Raw genomic sequence first — 21,739 nt, forward strand, 5'->3', positions numbered from 1 at the left:
AAGAGTAGGTACGGGATATGTACAGATATAGGATTATATGCAGGTATGTACAGGTATATAAATACGGTAAGAATAAATATACAGCATTATTGAACGCCATCATACAGAGTTATATACAAGTAGGTACATAGAAGAATTATATAAAATATTTATATTTACAGTATATACTGTACATGCTATCATACAGATGGGTAAACTCTAGTATGAGGTCGGTAGTTATGATTATTATGATCACTATGATTACAGTGTAGGGCAGTTGTAGAGACAGTGAAAGCAGCAGGTAGGTATAAATTGCATAGTTACACGCCAATACTCCCCCGTTCTTACCCTATAAGTAATGCCCATGGCCTTAATCTTAGCAGACTCGCTGCTCAGTTCAGTCAGCTGTTGCTTCCCCAGCAGAAGCTCCTCTGGAATCTCATCTTCGTCATCTGTGGGAGGAGAGGAAAACCCGTTAAAACCCTCAAGGAGGGTTTCGTCGTATGCAAAGCAGGAGGGCAGACCCTCTAAACAGGAGTCAAAGTGCCACGCCTGTGAACTGCCACTAGGGGCAGTGAGTACAACACTTGAAAACAAAGTATCATGAACTTCCTATGAACTGGAGTCCTTGAAGTGGAGTTGTACCAGCATTTCACTGTGGGCAGGGGAGCGAAACTCAAGATGAGATTAGATTCAAATGTATTATACAGCACAATGAAAAGAAGTTTGGCATCCAACCAGAGTGCAAATGTAACAAATGGACTACAATTATATAGCGCTTTTTTTTATCCAAAGCACTTTAAAATGTTTGTTCCTCACATTCACCCCACACATTCACACACCGATGGCGGAGGCAACCAAGCACGGTGCCGACCTGCTCATCGCGAGCAATTTAGGGGTTAAGTGTCTTGCTCAAGGACACTTCGGCATGCTGCCCGGGAGGAGCAGGAATCGAACCGGGATCCTTCGGATTACCAGACGACAGCTCTACCTCCCGAGCCACTGTCGCCCCCCCCCCCCCCCCCCCAACAGTAAACAGTAACAGTAATATACAATGTAGAGGAGATTAAACTGGGTATGAAATATATAAGTTAGTACTACAGTGTATAGTGCTAATCAGATGCATGTACAGAGTTGTAGTATTAATATGAACAGTGATACAGGTATAAAGACAAGTGGTGCATTTGAAATCTGAAATGAAAAAATCTGCACCTTCAGCTGTGAAATCCACGTCTTCCAGGCTCTCCAGGACGTTGTCGATGCTCGCCGTGAACCTCTTGAACGTCGAGGAGTCCATCATTTCTAGTGAAGGAAAACACAGTGAGCGGGTTGGCGAGCGAGAACGGGATCGCTCCAGTGTTATAAACAGCTCCGTGTTGAAATTACCTTCGGGTGTCAGCTTGGGCTCGTACGCCTTCCGCTTCTTCTCCTTCTCCTTCTTCTTCATCCGTTTGGCAACTAGATAAGGAGAACGAAATCAGGACCACGTTATTCAAATGCAAAACAGACGGCCTTGGCTAATCCTCGCCCTGTTGCGAGTTACACAGATGCACTCGCACACATGGTTGCCAAAACTCGCGTAATTGGAATCAGCCCCGAAAGTTGTGAATTTGTTAAAGGTGGCCCTGAACTCTCCCGAGCGACTAACGAACCGGGTTAAGGACAAGGAGACATCGTCGTATGCAAAGCAGGAGGGCAGACCCTCTAAACAGGAGTCAAAGTGCCACGCCTGTGAACTGCCACTAGGGGCAGCGAGCGAGCGAGTGAGTGAGTACAACACTTGAAAACAAAGTATCATGAACTTCCTGTGAACTCCTTGAGGTGGAGTTGTAACAGCATTTCACTGTGGGCAGGGGAGCGATTCCCCTGCAGTGAAACTGTGCATTAAGGGCCGTCACTTTTTGTTCCAAGAAAAGTTGGTGGCGAAGTGCTAACTCTTCTAACTGCAAGGATGGGTTTGAATTCAAAGTTGGGGGACAGTTAGCTCTCATTTCACAATCTGCTTTCCAGTGTCCCAGATGAATGTAATCATCATGCTAAAAGTTACAAATGTTCCTCCAAAATGTGCATTGACCTCTATATTTATAGGAGTTACTAACTCACTGCACATCTGCATCTCTCTCTCATCCTTGCCTAACGGCTTGATTATCTACCATTACCAATAAAAGGATGTCTGTAATCATATCAATTAGGGCTGCACGATTATCGATTTTAAATCGAAATTGCGATTTGGAATGATGCAATTATCAAAAAAAGAAGAAAAAAAAACGCTTTTTTTTTTTCTTTCTTTTTTTTTACATTTATTTAACCAGAAAGTCCCATTGAGATACAAGATCGGTTTGGGAGAGGGAGGTAAGGGTTTTTAGATTGTGTGTTGTGAAGTTTAGACTTCAGAGAGGGAGAGTAAAGTACAGAAAAAAAGGTACCGTTCGGTACCGGTATCGATTCCCAGGTAAAAAGAAAGATTTTCAGGCTCGGTGTCCTGAAAAGACCCACCAGGTGCAAGCCGCATTTTACAATAAACCTCTGTGGGGCTGCTTAAAAAAGATATATTATAATCGCAAATGTAATCGCAATTGCAATATCTGTCCGAAAAATCGCAATTAGATTATTTCCCAAAATCGTGCAGCCCTAATATCAATCTTTCGCCACAAATGAGTGTGTTCCACAGACTGTAAACGCCTTCCTCTCACAGGTCCAGAGGCAACACGCAACTACCAACTATCCAAACTGATGACATTAATAATTGTTTTGGCGATTATGAAAAGGCATGGCATGTCGAGGGGAGCGACAGATGAGGTTGGTGGGGTCTGCTTCACGCAGGGAGGGAGAGGGGAGCGACAGATGAGGTTGGTGGTAATGGTGGGGTCTGCTTCACGCAGGGAGGGAGAGGGGAGCGACAGATGAGGTTGGCGGGTCTGCTTCACGCAGGGAGGGAGAGGGGAGCGACAGATGAGGTTGGTGCCTGTGGGGTCTGCTTCACGCAGGGAGGGAGAGGGGAGCGACAGATGAGGTTGGTGGTAATGGTGGGGTCTGCTTCACGCAGGGAGGGAGAGGGGAGCGACAGGTGAGGTTGGTGGTAATGGTGGGGTCTGCTTCACGCAGGGAGGGAGAGGGGAGCGACAGATGAGGTTGGTGCCTGTGGGGTCTGCTTCACGCAGGGAGGGAGAGGGGAGCGACAGATGAGGTTGGCGGGGTCTGCTTCACGCAAGTTGTGTGAATGTGCCACTGTAAGCGTCCTTTCATAAAGAGCACTCGTAAGACCAATGGCTAATGGACACAGTCGTTAACTGGAAGAATGCACTCAGTGGAGTGCAGACCTCCACCAAGGCTTAAATCTCCCCAATGAACTTTCACACATTTTATTGGGTAGATGACAAAAACGAGAGCTGCCTAAAAGTCTCAACAGACCAAGGCTGTAAATCCATGTTTTATGAACTATCAACAGTGGTAATACTACCTCAATGCAGTCTTACAACAAACATATTTGTCGAGTTTGGTGCAAAACAAAGCGTAACACATCACTTTCTGTTCATGTTTCCTATAGCTCCACACAACAAGGTCAAATGACTCCAAACATCCCAGGCCTCCTCCTCACTATAATAAAAAAGACAAACATATGTGTAAAGTTTGGTGCAAATCGGACAAAAAGGTCACAAGTAACGCCTGCACATGCTCCTCATGTTTTTAAGTTTTGTGAGAACAGTGCGGCCACTTCACAGGCCTCCTTGATACAGTAGGTAAAAACTATTTGTCAAGCACTCACAAGTCACCCATCATTCGGGGGTCATGAATGTGCACGGCATGGCGATCTGACCGTTATGTTTCGAGACGTTTGGCTCACAGCGAGACAGGCGGACAAACGGGGTGACAACAATAGGGATGTCCCGATCACGTTTTTTTGCTCCCGATCCGATCCCGATCAAGTGATTTTGAGTATCTACCGATACCGATATTTCCCGATCCGATAAAAAATAAAAATAAAAAAAAAAATTAATTCAACAAACATGACCATGTTCACGTCTTAAACTCAAACTTAAACGTTTTTTAATTTGGGTCAGAGAGTGTGGCTGGTCTGCCGTTCTGCAGCTGGATACTATTGGTTTGTTTTGGCAAAATTCCTCTGCTCTGTGTGACAATAAATAAATGGATGATGATATGCAATTTAAAACCAAAACTAAGGCCTCAGTATGAGTTTAAGACGTGAACATGGTCATGTTTGTTGAATAAAAAAAAGAAAGTTAAAAAAAAATTAAAAATAAATAAATGGCAGATTTGTTTTTCTTTTTGTCGATCCCGATCTTCGGAAAATCACGTGATCGGCCCCGATCCCGATCACGTGATCGGATTGGGACATCCCTACAACATAACCTCCTTGGCTGGAGGTGACAAACCGAAAAGTCCTAAAAACTAACAAAGTAAAATCGGAATGCTCAATCTGTCCATCAGACTCGGCACGTCCCTAATCCCCCGCTATGAAAACAAGCGCAGAGCCACTTTCCGTCGCTTCCGCGTGCGACAGTAACAGACGAGACTTACCGTCACTCAGACTCGGTGGCGGGGAGTCCTCTCCCGAGTCTTCAGAGTCTCTGTAGCGGCCGCGTCGACCCTCCTGATGCCCCCCACTCCGCCGGTGCTCTCCAGAGCCCCTCTTATCCCGCTTGGAGGAGGTCTCCCACGTCTTATCGCGGTCCTTCTTGTGCCTCTTCCGTGAAGCTGAAATCATATCAAGAGCATAGATTACAATAAAAAAAGCTACGAAGTTTGATAACTCTCTGAAAAGTTAAATGTTAAAAGGAACACGTCGTCACCGTTATGGGACATGTGCTCACCGTCTTCTCCAGAGCCAGACGAGAAGATAGATACCAATTTCCTAGCTAGGCTAGTGGTCTGTATCGGCTTCCATTCATTTGTGCTAAGATAGGCTAGCTTGCAACCGGATAGCTTTCTACTGAACGCACGGAGAGGAAATTAGTATCCATCTACTTGTCCGACTCTGGAGAAAAGGGAACTCCCTTAATGTTGGCGTGTTCCTTTAAGTATTTACCTGATCAAATAAAATCCGTGCAAGACTAAAAAGGGTGTGCATCATTTTCTACTATATCATAGATGCATAAAGAGTGGTGCGCTGCATAACGTCTCATCTGACTGGTGAATGGTTAAGAGGTTATCTAACAGGTGAATGGTTAAGAGGTTATCGAACTGGTGAATGGTTAAGAGGTTATCGTTATCGAACTGGTGAATGGTTAAGAAATGACCTGACTGGTGAATGGTTAAGAGGTTATCTACAGTAACAGGTGAATGGCTAAAGGCCTCTACATGCTACAGCAACTGCGACGCGACTGCGACACAACATCGACAATGCAACAATGTTGCAGACACTCTGCCTTTATGCTTCTGCAACATCCACACGTAGCCTATGCAACATTGTACAAATAAATGTTAAATTAATGTACAAAATAAACGTCTTTTCCGGTGTTTTAGACGTTGCTCTTTTATTTTGAAAACCCCCGACTGGAAGTATTATTGCTGCTACCGGTTCGGTGTTTTTGAGCTGACGGCAGGCACTCGAGGAAGAGCTGCTGATTCATGGCAGGAGAGAGAGAGCTCGACAAAGCCACATATCCCTGTGGCTGTGGTGCGGTCGTAGGCACAAATGCAGCTCGAACTACCTGTTGTTGTATTAAAATAATTGACTGCTGTTTAACGTGTCCCTGTGTTCAGTCCTTTCGATTAGCCCCACCCGTTCATTGTAAACAATGATGCATGTAATTATATTAACTAGGGATGCTCGATATTGGCTTTTTTACCGATATACCGATATTGTCCAACTCTTAATTTCCGATACCGATATCAACCGATACCGATATATGCAGGGTTTCCCCCCCAAAAAACTGAATAATTTCAGGTAATTAACATTACATATCTCTTGTTGTGGAATTAACACATTATGCATACTTTTGACAATAAATAAAATCAGAATTTGTTCTTACTTGCTTGCCTGGGTAAATAAAGGTTATAGAAATGTGAACAAAAAAAATCTATTTTTTTTTTTAAAAACCGATACCGATATTTTCCGATATCACATTTTAATGCCAATATCGGCCGATAATATCGGTAGGCCGATAATATCGGACATCCCTAATATTAACGTTACTGTGTGTTCTAGCTATGTTAATAAATTCTGAATGGCATTAACGTTAGTTGGGTGGCTACAACGAATTCTCACAAGCTAGCATCGTAAAATATCAACACCAGGCATGGGGATACTGTTTACTAAATTGTGGAGGCTTTTAATCATCAAGGTAAGAGGATTTGAAGGCGTATGCTATGGAAGTCCCCTGCGGCTCCACTTTGTTGAAATGTACATGTAAATGTACATATAACTAGGGCTATAGGATAACCACGGTTAATTCGCGATTTTTTATTGGTTTGTCATGACAAACCAATTACATAATCCAACATATGTGTAAGAAACTAACATATTCCAGTTAACGGTATATTTTTTTAATGATTCGTTAGGACGAAATCAATACTTCCATTTGTATAAATTACGTTAACTATCGAGGATAGTATTCCTGCCTGCGGGACCAATATTATTATATGACAGCCCCGCCCCCATTCACTAACCAACCAATCAATGCTACGCAACATCAGCGCAACGGTTGTTCAGATTAGATTTTGGGGAGAGGTACGCAACATCCTCGCAACACACTCTACAACACCCTCTGCAACATCTGCAACCATGTTGTGTTGAAGTCGCGCTGATGTTGTGTTGCAGTCGCGTCGCAGTTGCTGTAGCATCTACAGTAACAGGTGAATGGTTAAGAGGTTATCTACAGTAACAGGTGAATGGCTAAGGGGTTATCTACAGTAACAGGTGAATGGCTAAGAGGTTATCTAACAGGTGAATGGCTATGGGGTTATCTACAGTAACAGGTGAATGGCTAAGGGGTTATCTACAGCAGTGCTTCTAAAAAATTTTCTGTCAGGCCCCCCTTTGGTGGACCAAAATATTTTGGGGAACCCCCCCCCCCCCCCTCGCCCCAACAAAATAGTCATGAAATGGGCCATGTTTAAATTGATTGAAATAACACCAATATCGTGACCTTTCACATTGGCCCTATATTTTGTTTTCAGAGCTGTCATGGATGAAAAGCCAGCTTCACACAGATACTGTATGTGGTGCTGAATGGTATCAACACCTTAACTGCTGCATCATGAGATACTTGGTGGGCCATGAGATGAGATACTTGGTACTCAGCACCACACTCTGAAACTAGCTCTCTAGGTGGTATCAGATGAGATTTCAAAGAGTTCTTCCAAGAGTTTGGATGGAGATGTGTCAGGAAGCTTTGTCTCAATGTTGTCTGTAAAGGTTTTTTTTTATCCAGAGTAAATTGGTGATCCTTTTCTGTGTTTTATTAAATAATGATTTTCAGATTTTGAGAAATGGTATTTTCATGGAGAACAGTGCAGCTGCAAAAGATAGCACTTTAGTGATAATTTTCTGTAATACAATTTTTTTTTTTTTTTTTTTTTATAAATCTCAAGGCCCCCCCTGTCATGCCTCTGCGCCCCCCCTGGGGGGCGCGCCCCTCACTTTGAGAAACACTGATCTACAGTAACATGTAAATGGTTAAGGGGTTATCTAACAGGTGAATGGTTAAGAGGTTATCTACAGTAACAGGTTAAGGGGTTATCTACAGTAACAGGTAGTGATGCACGATATATCGGCCGCCGATATAATATCGGCCGATATGGCCGTTTTTTTACACATCGGTATCGGGCCGATATCAAGATATGGGCAGAATTTTTTTTTTTTTTCTTTTATCTTTTTTTTTCTTTTTACATGTTTTGGCCTTAAATAGTTTCAAAATAGTCATTTCTGAAAATAAGTTACAAAAGTATAAAAAGACATTTAAATAAAAAATTGGAAAATAGCTCTTTATTTGATTATCATAAAAAAGTGTTTTCTATATCTCAGAGATATCGACATTGGTAAATATCGGTATCGGCCAGAACAGCAATATTAATATCGGTTATCGGTATCGGCCACAATTTTCACATCGGTACATCACTAGTAACAGGTGAATGGTTAAGGGCTTATCTACAGTAACAGGTGAATGGTTAAGAGGATGGCTGGGTTCAGGTAACTCACACTCCTCCTCGTCTTCATCGTCGTCCTCGTCCTCATCCTCAGATTCCATCTCGGCGTACTTGGGCTTCTCACTGGTTGAGCTGCGCTTACGCTTGTTCATCTTCACCCGCTCACAGGTAGAATCTACCTCAGCCAGCAGATGGGAGGGAGGTCATTCAGGACAGAATCATCTTTCAGTTCATTTTCAAATATATTTTTATTCCCAACAGGGGCTTAAAGCTACAATGTGTAAGATTATTATTATTTTTTTTTTATGTATTTATTTGTTACACAAACGTGGCCACATTGATTCACAGTCTACTTCAGTGACCAGTTTGGCAGCAGTGCAGCAGAGATATTCCATTCTAAAAAAGTTTCAGAGGCTCCCCCTTCTAACCAATCAGAGAAGCTTGAAATGAATTTTATTGGAATAAGTCCACATGGTAGGGCTGTACCGAATGTCATTTTTTAACATTTGAAGCTTCGATTGAAGTATTCGAACGAAGCTTCGAATGTCTATAAAAAGGTTTTACTTAATAATAAAAGAAAAAAAAATACAATTTCTCAAACTAAATCCTCAATTTCAATAGTGATTAATCTGATTAAATGAGTATTTTTCTTTTATTAAATCAACTTTCTTTAATGAATATAACTCATCAGTTTCGTCGACATATATACGGTAATCCAAGGGCACGGTTGGTATGAAAGTGATGGTGACGTCTTATAGTATAATATTATAATATTAGTGTAGCCTAATCTTTAACTGCAACTGTGAAGAAAACCCCCATTGGTTTAAACAGATTGAATAGACAAAAAAAAAAAAAAAAACGTATACATTTTTTTAATTCAAATGTTGATTTAGAATTCGAATGTCAACATTATGATCGTAGATTCGAAGCATTCGGTACAGCCCTACCACATGGTCTTCATTGCTGGACTGTATTGAATGAGGAACGTGTAGATTAAACCACTAAAAGTGCTTACGGTATTCAAACTTCCCTTTGAGCTTCTCTGATTGGTTAGAAGGGGGAGCCTCTCTGTGAAACTTCAGAATGGAATATCTCTGCACTGTCTGCTACTCTGGTCAATGAAACTTGCTCATAGTAGATTCTGTTTTGAAGCCAAATTATATTTTAAAAAATCTCACACATTGCAGCTTTAAGGACCAGAGTTTTAGCCCATTTACTAATCAACAGTGCACACATTGCCTTTGATCATTTTCCTGAGCATAGCTTACTTTTGAAATGTTTTGATTTGATTACCTTGTTTAAAAATGTGAACATTGGGTGATTAACCCTTTCACTACCACACTACCAAATGGTTAACCCTTTCACCACGACAATACATAAGGTTAACCCTTTCACTGCCACACGACAAAGGGTTACCCCTTTCACTACCACACTACAGAAGTTTAACCCTTTCACTACCACACAATGACCATCTGTAGTGTGGTAGTGAAAGGGTTAACCTGCTGTAGTGTGGTGGTGAAAGGGTTAACCATAGAATTATATAGAAGAAGAGCTACTCAAGTGTGTCTCCTGGCTGGTACTGTCGCTCCTTAAAAACATGCTTCCCTCTCCCTTCCTGCATGTGTACTTCCTTGTTTAAGAACTCTCTGCTTTCCATAGTGCCTTTCTGGTCCAATGCGGGCATCGATTTATTTGACAAGATGCAACCAATTCGTTAGCGCGACCTGGAGATACATTTAATGTAGGTTCATCACCACACCAGTATGGTCCTTTAACCCTTTCACTACCACACTACAGACGGTTAATCTTCTGTGGTGTGGTAGTGAAAAGTTAACCGTCTGTAGAGTGGTAGTGAAAGGGTTAACAGTCTGTAGTGTAGTGAAAGGGTTAACCTTCTGTAGTGTGGTAGTGAAAGGGTTCAAATGTACAAGATACTGTCAGTAAATAATAAGAACAAGAAGAAAATACAAATACTACTACCACTCTGTGCTCAACCAAGTAAAGTCTTTAGTGAACTAAAAGGCAGTTAACTTTGTTGACGAGTTGGTCATATGAATACAAATCTGTAAAAATAGTGTTTTCCACATGCAACCATGCAGAAAGACGTCTTTAAATAGTGGGAAACATTCATGAAAGGTTCTTACACACTATAGGAGTATTTTAGCCCTCAATTTAATCTTACAGACAGGAAGCAAAGCATGGTGGCTGTTTGTAACTCATTGTCATCTATTGTGTACCTCTTGTAACATTAACACATTCAGTGCCACGCCCCTTTGACCATATATGGGCTAGAGTGCCAATAAGGAAGTCAATGGGAGGTCGGGGAAATTTGCGAAGGCTTAAACTATATCTTAAATTATGGCTATGGGTCTAAAACACCCCTCGCTTATCAATGACTTGCTTGCAGTCAACATGTATGAAACAGATTGTTTTTTCATTTCCGTTTTATACCGTTTTGAATAAGAGTATAGTTTTGGAGAGTTCTAGTAATTCCAGAGAAATTCCGCGATAATAGCTCTTTAGTGGAATACACAAAACACGTTGTCATTTTTCGGCTGATTTATGAATCGTTTTCAAATAAATGCTAGATTATCGATAGTATATGTGTACTTATGCACGCTAGAGAAGCGGGCTGAAAAATCTATTATCCATGACCTGGTCAGCGCTAACGTCACACACACACACAGACTGAGAAAAAAACATCTGATTAACCCAATACTGGTAAAATAGAGTCCTTACCTCACATCAGATGTTCTGCAAAAAGATTAATCCAATTCCTGATCGCCATTCCAAATATTGATCGTGTTTATTGATCCAACGTTATAGTCCAAAACACATAATCGAAAGCTGATCCCAGCCTCCCCAGTGAATGTGGTAACAGATACTGCTTGCCAGAGAAAAGAAAACCCCGGACCGGACTTTTTTTCTGATGCACATGCCCACCCAATCCAATCCAATGATGTGCAATACCATCCGGGAGACGATAGGCGGCGGTATTTGCCCTTTTTGAGCTCAGACCCATTCCCAATGATAACGTCAGGCTGGATGGATGAAAAATGTATAGATATTGCTAATAAAAGAAATAACGATTAAAAAACCAGAAAACTCGTCATTGGCACTCAACGCATGGCGAGTTAACACGACTAATCTCGTTGTTGGCACTCAATGTGTTAATGACGTCTTTGCCAGACTGGGTGATTGTCAGTTACAACGAAACACAATAGAAGTCATGGACACAGAGTTGGAATCAGCCACCAGGTTTTTCTCTCCATCTGTAAGACTACATTGAAGGCTAAACACCTCCTATAGCGTGTAAGAACAAATATGTGCATAAGAACATTTCATGAATGAGAGCGATAGTGCTTACCAGTCATTTTTAAGGAAATAACCCATGGGCATAAAAAGAGCATATTAAGTGACTAATAGACTAACAACGTTTTTTCCGACTAAGATCAAAACCAACCAATTTCATTGACTAGGAGGCAGCTCCAACTACTACTAATTATTACTACTACTAGCCTACTAATAATAAGAAACATACTAATATGCAAGTAAGCAACAACAGAAATATAGGACAAAAGAATATAACTCAGTTATGTCGAGCAATGTCGTCCAATAATGGGAAAGTCATTCAAAAACCGAGCTGAAGTGGACACAAAACATGAACTCCATCTGGATTCAGAAGGCAAAATAACACGGTCTGTGAAACATCTAGACCTCTTTAGTTAGTCATCTACTCAAGTGTTCCAACATTTTCCATGTAAAATTCCATTCACTTCCAACAGATACATCTTGCAGCACTGCAGATTTGTCCTTCTTCAAGCTTCCTTCTACAACTTTGATTGTAGGCCAAAAGATACAACATAATAGTGATAGATTGGTGGCGTACATAGTTTCTCTCCGGGGCTCAAGCATTATTTTTGCTCTTTTCAAGACTACCATTTTCCTTACTTTTGCCTACTTGTCCAGAACGCCATAAGAAGCGTGTTTTCACACTGAATCACTGATGTCTTGTCTTGAGTAGGGCTGAACGATTAATCGATTTTAAATCGAAATTTGAAATGATGCAATTAGCAAATCGCAAAAAAAAATATTAAAAATAATAATAATTAACCAGGAAGTCCCATTGAGATACAAGATCTCCCTTGCAAGTTGTTGTTATCGTTGTAGGAACGGTTTGGGAGAGGGTAAAGCCATATGAAATCAGTTTTATTTTTTTCCAAATTCCATAATTTTTTTTTCCAAATTTCGTTTTTTCCGTTTTAATATTTCAGAATTCTGTATTTTGCTTTGTACAATCATTTTACCATCAGAAATAGTGTCTAATAGTCCTTAGTGTATAGCATATGACATGGTGTATGTTTGTTCATTGATGTGACAGTGTCTGGCAACATACTGTTTGTGTTCTTTTTATTTATTTTTTATTTTCTTTGTGTTTGTGATTTGTCTTGATGTGTGTTTGTGAAACTATAAAAGCTGAAAATAAAATATTATAGAAATAGTGTCTAATAAGTGGGAATGAATAAATGTCCACAATTTAATAAGATATAACAGTCCATTTAATAGGGCTGTCTTAAATACTTCGATGGGCATGGGATTCGAATATGAAAATACATTTTGATTATTTAAAAAAATAAATGTATATATATATTTAATTTTTTTGTGTGCAAAATCAACTCTGCCTCTCTTTTAGAGCCATATGGAATCCGCGATCATGGAATCGCGGAATTGAGCAATACAAATGGAATCAACTATAAAAAAAAAAAATTAATTTTTTTTTTTTTTTTTTTTAACTTTTTTTTTTTATGTTGTGGGACTTGTACAGCACTTTGTTCAACTTTGTCAGTGCTGTAAAGTTGAAACCTTTTTAAATATTAGACAAACAAAGCACTTTGCTTTCATGAAATATTGTAAGCAGTCATTTGAGGCTTCATAAAAGCAGCACAATGAACACAAATCTGTCAGTGCAGAGTCCGACCTCATCTTAAATAACAAACAGCATTGCTTGTTGTAGTTAACAAAGAGAGGCAGAGTTGATTTTGCAAAAATATATATACCTTTTTATTTTTTTAATAATCAAATTTTATTTTCATATTCGAATCCCATGCCCATCGAACGAAGCTTCGAAGTATTTAAGACAGCCCTATTAAATGGACTGTTATATCTTATTAAATTGTGGACATTTATTAATTCCCACTTATTAGACACTATTTCTGATGGTAAAATGAGCGTACAAAGCAAAATACAGAATTCTGAAATATTAAAACGGAAAAAACAGAATTTGGAAAAAAATTTAATGGAATTTGGAAAAAAATTAAACGGATTTCATATGGCTCTACTCTCTTTGTTAACTACGACAAGCAATGCTGTTTGTTATTTAAGATGAGGTCGGACTCTGCACTGACAGATTTGTGTTCATTGTGCTGCTTTTATAAAGCCTCAAATGACGGCTTACAATATTTCATGAAAGCAAAGTGTTTTGTTTGTCTAAGATTTAAAAAGGTTTAAACTTTACAGCACTGACAAAGTTGAAAAAAGTGCTGTACAAGTCCCACAACATAAAAAAAGAAGAAAAAAGTAATAATATTTTTATTTTATTTTTTACAGTCGATTCCATTTTTATTTCTCAATTCCGCGATTCCGTGAACGCGGATTTCATATGGCTCTAGGAGAGGGAGGTAAGGGGTTTTAGATTGTGTGTTGTGAAGTTTAGACTTCAGAGAGGGAGAGTAAAGTACAGAAAAAAAGGTACCGTTGGGTACCGGTATAAAAAGAAACATTTTCCCGGGTAAAAAGAAACATTTTCAGGCTCGGTGTCCCGAACGCGTGAATATTAAAGGCAACCAACTTGTGTTCGGCTTTTCTCTGATTGGCCGCGCCCCCCCGCCCCCACGCGCAGGCAAGCGGCAGTCGTCCCACGTCCCAAATGAAATCCAAGGAGCAAGCGAGCGGCAGCGCGGGCAACCAACTTGTGTACCAACGCACTTGTGTTGGGCTGCTGTACCAACGCACTTGTGTTGGGCTGCAAATGCGCTGAACTAGAAAGCGTAACGTTATTATGTTTCGCGTTTTATTATGTTTCGCGTTTTTAACAACCAACTACCAGATTCACTCGTGTATAAACAAAGCCCATACAGTTATGAAATGCGCTGAACTAGAAAGCGTAACATTATTATGTTTCGCGTTTTTAACAACCAACTACCAGATTCACTCGTGTATAAACAAAGCCCATACAGTTATGAAATGCGCTGAACTAGAAAGCGTAACGTTATTATGTTTCGCGTTCCATTGATTAACGCCATTACCTGCTGTGCTGTAGGAAGCAGAGGTACAGTAAGTTACAGTAGGTGTAGGTTACATGTTTAATCAAAGCCCATACAATTTTTTAGATGAATGATTGTGGATATAATATAGAAAACACATCATTATGATATTGTCAGATGGCGCAAAATACAATGGTGAGTGAGAAATATATCTCCAGTGATAAAACCCAGTGCTCTATGTCTCTATGATACACAGCGTGGATGGGCTTTCAGAGGGAGAGGCATGACTTCCCGACAGCCATATTAGACACTCACTGTACATCAGTGTGGAACTGTAACGTTATATGTTATTTCGCCCGTGGAGGCTGCTGAGCCTGAAGCGCAGCGGGGCGACGCAGTGGTTTATCCCCGTTTCCGTGCGCCGCCCGCGGCTTGACTCGGTTCAGCTCCAGCAGCAGCAGCGGCCGTTCCTCCGTTGTAGAAGCCCTTCAATGACAGCGGCTCTCATATTTTGCGAATGCATAAACTATATCTTAAATTATGGCTATGTGTCTAATATGGCTGTCGCTTATCAATGACTTCGCGACAGCCATATTAGACACATCGCCATAATTTAAGATATAGTTTATGCATTCGCAAATATGAGAGCTCCGTCATTGAAGTGGGTGGTGGCAGCATTACTAACAGTAGCGATTTTTATTGTTTTGTCATGACCAAACATAATCCCAACATAGATAGGAGGTGTACTGTATGTCAAATGTCGGTCATGTGGTGGAAGAGTTTAGTACAGTCACACAACAGAACACCGCTGTAGTACAGTCACACAACAGAACACGCTGTAGTACAGTCACACAACAGAACACCGCTGTAGTACAGTCACACAACAGAACACCGCTGTAGTACAGTCACACAACAGAACACCGCTGGTTCGACCAGCTCTTCTGCCGCGTCTCTCTTGCCGCAAGGGCGTGTGCTAGTGGATTGATTGATTGGCCGTGGGGCCAATCAGAGAAACGCTGAACGAAAAGCTGAACACAAGTTGGTTGCCTTTAATATTCACGCGTCCCGAACAGACCCTCTGTGGGGCTGCTTAAAAAAAATATTGTAATCGCAATCGCAATATCTGTCCGAAAAATCGCAATTAGATTTATTTCCCAAAATCGTGCAGCCCTAGTCTTGAGTCAACAAGTGCACATTTGAAAGTTGTACCCAACACAAGGGGGTCTATTCGTTGCCATTTACAGTGAGCGCATCTCCGACAGCCGGCCCACACCGTCAGCACGACGGCTGCCTCGCTGAACCGCAGCGGCTCGCCACACGTGACGCCGACGGTCCACACCGACAGCGTGGTCAACAGAGCATCTTCACTGACGCCTCACGCTAAAACTCTAGGACGCCGCGCTGCTCACACAGGCTATGGCTGCTCTAACCTGTTAACATTAGTGGTGAAATGTCCACTGGGCCACACACTGCTCAGGAAAGCGGTCTAGACCGGCTCTAATGAACCAAGAGATAACAACATCAACAACACACATTGACAGTGTTGTGAAGAAGGCACGACAACGCCTCTACTTCCTCAGGCGCATAAGGAAGTTCCAAGTCAGTCAGAAGATCCTTAAGAACTTCTACTCATGTACAATAGAGAGCATCCTGACTGGCAATATCACCTCCTGGTTTGGGAATAGCACTGCACAAGACCGAAGCAGACTACAGAGAGTGACACATTCAGCCGAACGCACAATTGGAGGGGGGCTTCCCACCCTCCAGAACATTTACAACAAGCGGTGCAGGGGTAAGGCTAAGAGAATCATCAAGGACTCCAGCCACCCAAACAACTGCCTCTTTGAACTGCTGCGGTCAGGCAAGCGATACCGGAGTCTCATGGCGAGCACAGAAAGACTCAAAAGAAGCTTCTATCCCCAGGCCATCAGGCTGCTCAACGAACAATAAACACTATGCAACAACCATCAAATGCACACAGCACACACATCCACACGCACACACTCACTTTAAACAACACACTGCAGCACCCACTCTCCACACTTTAGAACACCTAAACACACTTTATATTTATTGGTAAAGGATTTGCACTACAACTCGTACACCTTACTGTAAATTGTACCTAAATTGTACCTCATCCCATTTCTGCTTTGCACTATATAGTATTGTATATTAGTACACTGCAGTGCATAGTATATTGTATGGTAACTCAGTTACTTCTATTCTGCATCGAACATTGTACATATGTCTATACTGAACACTGTGACTTCTATTTTTACTTCTATTTTACATGCTATACTATTTTATTTCATACTTATCTTGTCTAGCACAGTCTCTGGAGCGTAACAGTAAGAAGCATTTTGTATAAAAGTATTCTGTACTTCTGTATGACAACTATTAAAGAAACTTGAACTTGAACACGAGACGTGGCTTAGTTCGCTGGGATTCAAATATAACTTGCATCTTTCAACAACGCAAAAATCATATTCCACAAGCCAATTACCCTCATCCCTGCAGCGCATCATACAGTGCATCTTCATTATAACACAAGAGCGAAGAAAGCCTTACCTCTCCCTGATTTGTCAGAGGAGGACCAGTGCCTGGAGGAATGGTGCCTGTTCTTCTCTTGCCTCTCCTTGATGATCTTCCTTATCTCGTCGACGCTGAGTTTCTTAACCACCACCACAGGCTTTGGTCCTTTCTGCAAGTTCTCCACTAAAGAAACTCGCTCCAGCTTGACCCGCGGATCGGACCAGCCTCCCATCTGCCCAACCCCAGAGTGTACATCCACCTTCACATCCTTCTGATCTTTATGATCCTTCTGATCCTTCTGATCCTTCTGATCTTTATGATCTTTCGGATCCTTCTGATCTTTATGATCCTTCTGATCTTTATGATCTTTATGATCCTTCTGATCTTTATGATCTTTATGATCCTTCTGATCTTTCGGATCCTTCTGATCTTTCGGATCCTTCTGATCTTTCGGATCCTTCTGATCTTTATGATCCTTCTGATCTCTATGATCTTTCTGATCCTTCTGATCTCTATGATCCTTCTGATCTTTCAGATCCTTCTGATCTTTCAGATCCTTCTGATCTCTCTGTTCTTTTGGATCCTTCTGTTCTTTTGGAAAGATCAAATCTTTCGGATCTTTCGGAAATATCAGATCTTTCGGATCTTTCGGAAAGATCAGATCTTTCGGATCTTTCGGAAAGATCAGATCTTTCGGATCTTTCGGTTCCTTCCCTTCCTTCCCATCCCGCTTTAGTTTAGGAATCACAAAGTTCTTGAAGCTTCCTGACTTGCCCCCCAGCAGGTATGAGGGGAACTCCGCAGTTTTGCTCTCGGAAGACGGCTGTTTCTGTCCATCTTGGCGGCTCTTGCTTCCGTCCCCACCCCTCCTCTCGTCCTTCCCTCGAGAGGAATGGGGGTTGGAACGATCAGTCCTCTGGCGACCACTGGGGTCGGCCGATCCTTTACTCTCTTCAGTCCTCTGGCGACCACTGGGGTCGGCTGATCCTTTACTCTCTTCAGTCCTCTGGCGACCACTGGGGTCGGCCGATCCTTTACTCTCTTCAGTCCTCTGGCGACCACTGGGGTCGGCCGATCCTTTACTCTCTTCAGTCCTCTGGCGACCACTGGGGTCGGCCGATCCTTTACTCTCTTCAGTCCTCTGGCGACCACTGGGGTCGGCCGATCCTTCATTCTTTTGCTTCACTCTGGGGCTGTCGGGTTTAGTGCGCTGCTCTGTGGACGGCCTCTCCCGTTGTTCTCCCGCCTCAGTCTTGTGTTTTCTTTCTTTATCCCTGTCCTTGTCCTTGTCCCTTTCCCGTCCATGTCTGGACTCACGCTCCGTCCTGCTGGAAGATTTCGGGGTCTCTGGGTGTCGCACTCTGGATGGGTCACTATCCCTGTGCTTTTCCTCTCTGTGGCCAGAGTCAGAGCGACCTTCGTGTTTTTTCCGTGGCGTGACGGCCGCCCTGCCTTCTGGGTGCCCCTTGATGTTCTCAGATCTGATGTTCTCAGACTTGCTGTTCTCAGACTTGCTGTTTTCAGACTTGATGTTTTCAGACTTGCTGTTTTCAGATCTGATGTTCTCAGACTTGCTGTTCTCAGACTTGCTGTTTTCAGATCTGATGTTCTCAGACTTGCTGTTCTCAGACTTGCTGTTTTCAGATCTGATGTTCTCAGACTTGCTGTTTTCAGATCTGATGTTCTCAGACTTGCTGTTTTCAGATCGGATGTTCTCAGACTTGCTGTTCTCAGACTTGCTGTTTTCAGATCGGATGTTCTCAGACTTGCTGTTCTCAGACTTGCTGTTCTCAGATCGGATGTTCTCAGACTTGCTGTTCTCAGATCGGATGTTCTCAGACTTGCTGTTTTCAGATCTGATGTTCTCAGACTTGCTGTTCTCAGACTTGCTGTTCTCAGACTTGATGTTCTCAGACTTGCTGTTTTCAGATCTGATGTTCTCAGACTTGCTGTTCTCAGACTTGCTGTTCTCAGACTTGCTGTTTTCAGACTTGCTGTTCTCAGACTTGCTGTTCTCAGACTTGCTGTTCTCAGACTTGTCATGTCGGTGCTTCGAGTCCCGTCTGTTCTCGCGTCTGTGTTTGGGGGTTTCCGGTCGGCCATCTGGGCCGGACTTCTTGGGGGTTTCGGCGCATTGCTTGATGATCTCGGGCCGGCCGTCGACGGCCTTTATTGTCTCTCCGTCCGTCTTGGACTTTAGCCGTAGGACCCCGGAGGGGTCGGGGCCGTCCCCCGACCCCAGACGGTCCTCGGGCCAACGCTGGGCCTCGACAGCCACCTCTGGGTGTCCTTCCCCTCTGCCGGCGTGCTGCAGGTCAATACTGACCATCAGGGCAGGCCGGCTCGCACCGTTACTAGCAGCACTGGCCTCCTGGGGCGTCAACTTGCTGCCAGCGTTGCCCCCTCCCACATTAGGCCCTCCGCTGGCTCCGGCTGTGCCTCCTGCCCCGGGCTCCTGAGGATACGAGTCCTGCTTCCGCTTCTTCAGCGGCTTGTCTGCAATGAAAAAAAACACTTGGTTAATTTCAATGAAAAACAAACAATACTGAACTTATGACAAGAGAGCTAGTTGGCACAGGGCCATGGTGCGTGCGCAACCACTCGCTCACCCTTATCTTGAACTTCCTTCGAACACCGCTCCCTCTCGCTGACCGACTCCCGCTCTATCCTCTCGATCTCTGCAAGCGCGTCCATCTCCGCGTCATCGTACGTCACCGCGCCGGCGGATCCAGCTTGCTTGGTGTTCTGGAGCACGGGCACCTGTTGGTAGCCGGCCTGCTCCGCGACCCCTAATCTGTGAGGAGGGTCCTGGTGGGCCGTCCTGGAAAACTGGTTGTTGTAGACCGGGTTGTCGTCCTGGTGGGCCGACGTGTGGTCGGTCCCAGAAGGCGGCTCCGTGGACTGGTCCATCTCAGAGGACTTGACCCGGGACAGTTTCAAGGTCAGCTTGGTAGAGTCTTTCGAAGGAGAGCTGACAATATCATACAGGTTGTCCTTGTCCACCTGCTCGCTCTCCTCCTTGCTCAGCTTCTTCTGCTTCCGCTTGCGGTCCGTCGAGTCGAGGAGGAGGTCCGGAGCGGCGTCGTGTGGCGATGGGTAGGGGGGAGGGGACTGCAGGATGAGAGGAGGCCTGGACCCAGCTGAAACACGAGGCGGTAGACCTTTATTTACATAGCATCAGCCAGTACAACAATACAAGAGTGACAAAGTGCTTCACACACCCTACGATCAAAATATTACTTAAAAATAAAACTAGGGATGTCCGATATTATCGGCCGATATTGGCATAAAAATGTGATATTGAAAAATATCAGTATTGGTTTTCCTAATTTAAAAAAAAAATAATTTCATTTATTTAACCTTTATTTACCCAGGCAAGCAAGTAAGAACAAATTATTATTTTATTTATTGTCAAAGTATGCATAATGTTGTGTTAATTACACGACAAGAGATATGTAATGTTAATTACCTGAAATTATTCAGTTTTTGGGGGGGGGGGGGGAATCCTGCATATATCGGTATCGGTTGATATCGGTATCGGAAATTAAGAGTTGGGACAATATCGGTATATCGGTATCGGTAAAAAAGCCAATATCGAGCATCCCTAAAGAGAACTGATAATAACAAATCTTTTGATTCTGACCTTGCGATACTATAAAGAGCAGACTAGATGAGAGTAACAGTATTATAGGGTGGTGCCTAGCCACGGGATGCGTTACAAACAATGTGATCAAAGTGAGCGCCAGAGAATATTGTACAGTGATCTCTTACTGTGAGCCAGCACACCTTTAGGGGTTCCTTCACTTCCAGCAGGAGAACAGATGGGTTGTGGCGATCTGATTGGGAACGAGGCATTCCTCATGGAAGGGTCGCTCTCCTGGTAAACATAAGAGACGTGTATAGTTACTAGGGATGGGGACTATTTAGTAGTAGAGTTACTCCAACATGTCAAACAAGCGCTCGGGGGAAATAAAAGGTACACGAGAGAGGTCGCCGTACTGCAGCGCCCCCCGCGGGACATTTCTCCTTTGATAGAAGATTATTTTATTTTCAATGTACACAAGGCAATTGGAATTCGTCTTTTTGCATGTCCCTCCTAGTTACACATACACAGTCTCCCCACTATATGCATCTCATTGGAAAGGTTGGAGCGCAGCGCGGTGCCCCTGGAGCAGTTTTTGGGGTTCAGTGCCTTGCTCAAGGGCACTTTGAGGCAGGATGGTGGGCACCGTAGATGTAATACCTTCAGGCACCAGCTCACAGCCACCTTTTGGTTACTGGCCGGGCTCTTTGCCTCTAGGCAACCCTGCCTCCCCAGAAAAGGTACAGCATATCAACAAGAATTCAATTAGCCAACCTTGGTGTGACATTTTTTTCCCTCTCCTTGGGTTTTCCTAACTTAGGTTAGTCTTTCACTAGTCAGGTAGGTGACAATAAAATGAGTTCCCATCCCTAATAATTACATTTCACTGTCAATAATCATACAGTCATTTGATGTTCAGTCCATCATAGCTTTGTTTTCTTTTATCATCATTACCTCATTTCCCAGTCTGTGGACCATGTTCATGTAGTCTTCATTGGAGCCCTGTCTGGCGTTATGATTGGTCGAGTTGTTTGAAAGCTGCCCAGAGACCTTGTTGTCATGGACACTCCTCACGTTGCCCGGAACCAGGGGACTAGCGACTGAAAACATGGACCAAAGAGTAAAATGTCAGAATTGTTTTTATAAAACCGTCCAATATTAAATTGTTGAGAGCTACTATTGCCCCCATTTAAAACATGGCATTAGATTAGCATGAATCTCTTTCAACGACTTTCTGCCCCGCAGTCGAAAAGCATTTCATTGCTGCTTCAAA

The 21,739-nt window shown here is 42.9% G+C and overlaps 1 protein-coding gene across 2 annotated transcripts in view; it reads right to left on the reverse strand.

Moving 5' to 3' along the window:
* Nucleotides 1-21,739, reverse strand: part of LOC311237375 (nipped-B-like protein B) — an 80,463-nt gene that overhangs the window by 35,692 nt on the left and 23,032 nt on the right. Inside the window, exons 8-16 of one of the 2 annotated variants that reach the window (XM_084325211.1) lie at nt 21,421-21,566; nt 20,670-20,760; nt 19,493-20,023; nt 16,920-19,379; nt 8,141-8,263; nt 4,519-4,695; nt 1,366-1,437; nt 1,192-1,281; nt 328-431 (exon numbers count right to left, since the gene is read on the reverse strand). In XM_084325211.1, the coding sequence (XP_084181337.1) occupies nt 328-431; nt 1,192-1,281; nt 1,366-1,437; nt 4,519-4,695; nt 8,141-8,263; nt 16,920-19,379; nt 19,493-20,023; nt 20,670-20,760; nt 21,421-21,566 (3,794 nt within the window). Of the gene's footprint in view, nt 1-327; nt 432-1,191; nt 1,282-1,365; nt 1,438-4,518; nt 4,696-8,140; nt 8,264-16,919; nt 19,380-19,492; nt 20,024-20,654; nt 20,761-21,420; nt 21,567-21,739 lie in introns of both variants that reach the window. The other variant, XM_084325210.1, reaches the window with a different exon arrangement.

This window comes from Notolepis coatsorum (assembly GCF_963971535.1).
Source record: "Notolepis coatsorum genome assembly, chromosome: 11".
Taxonomy (NCBI): Eukaryota; Metazoa; Chordata; class Actinopteri; order Aulopiformes; family Paralepididae; genus Notolepis; species Notolepis coatsorum.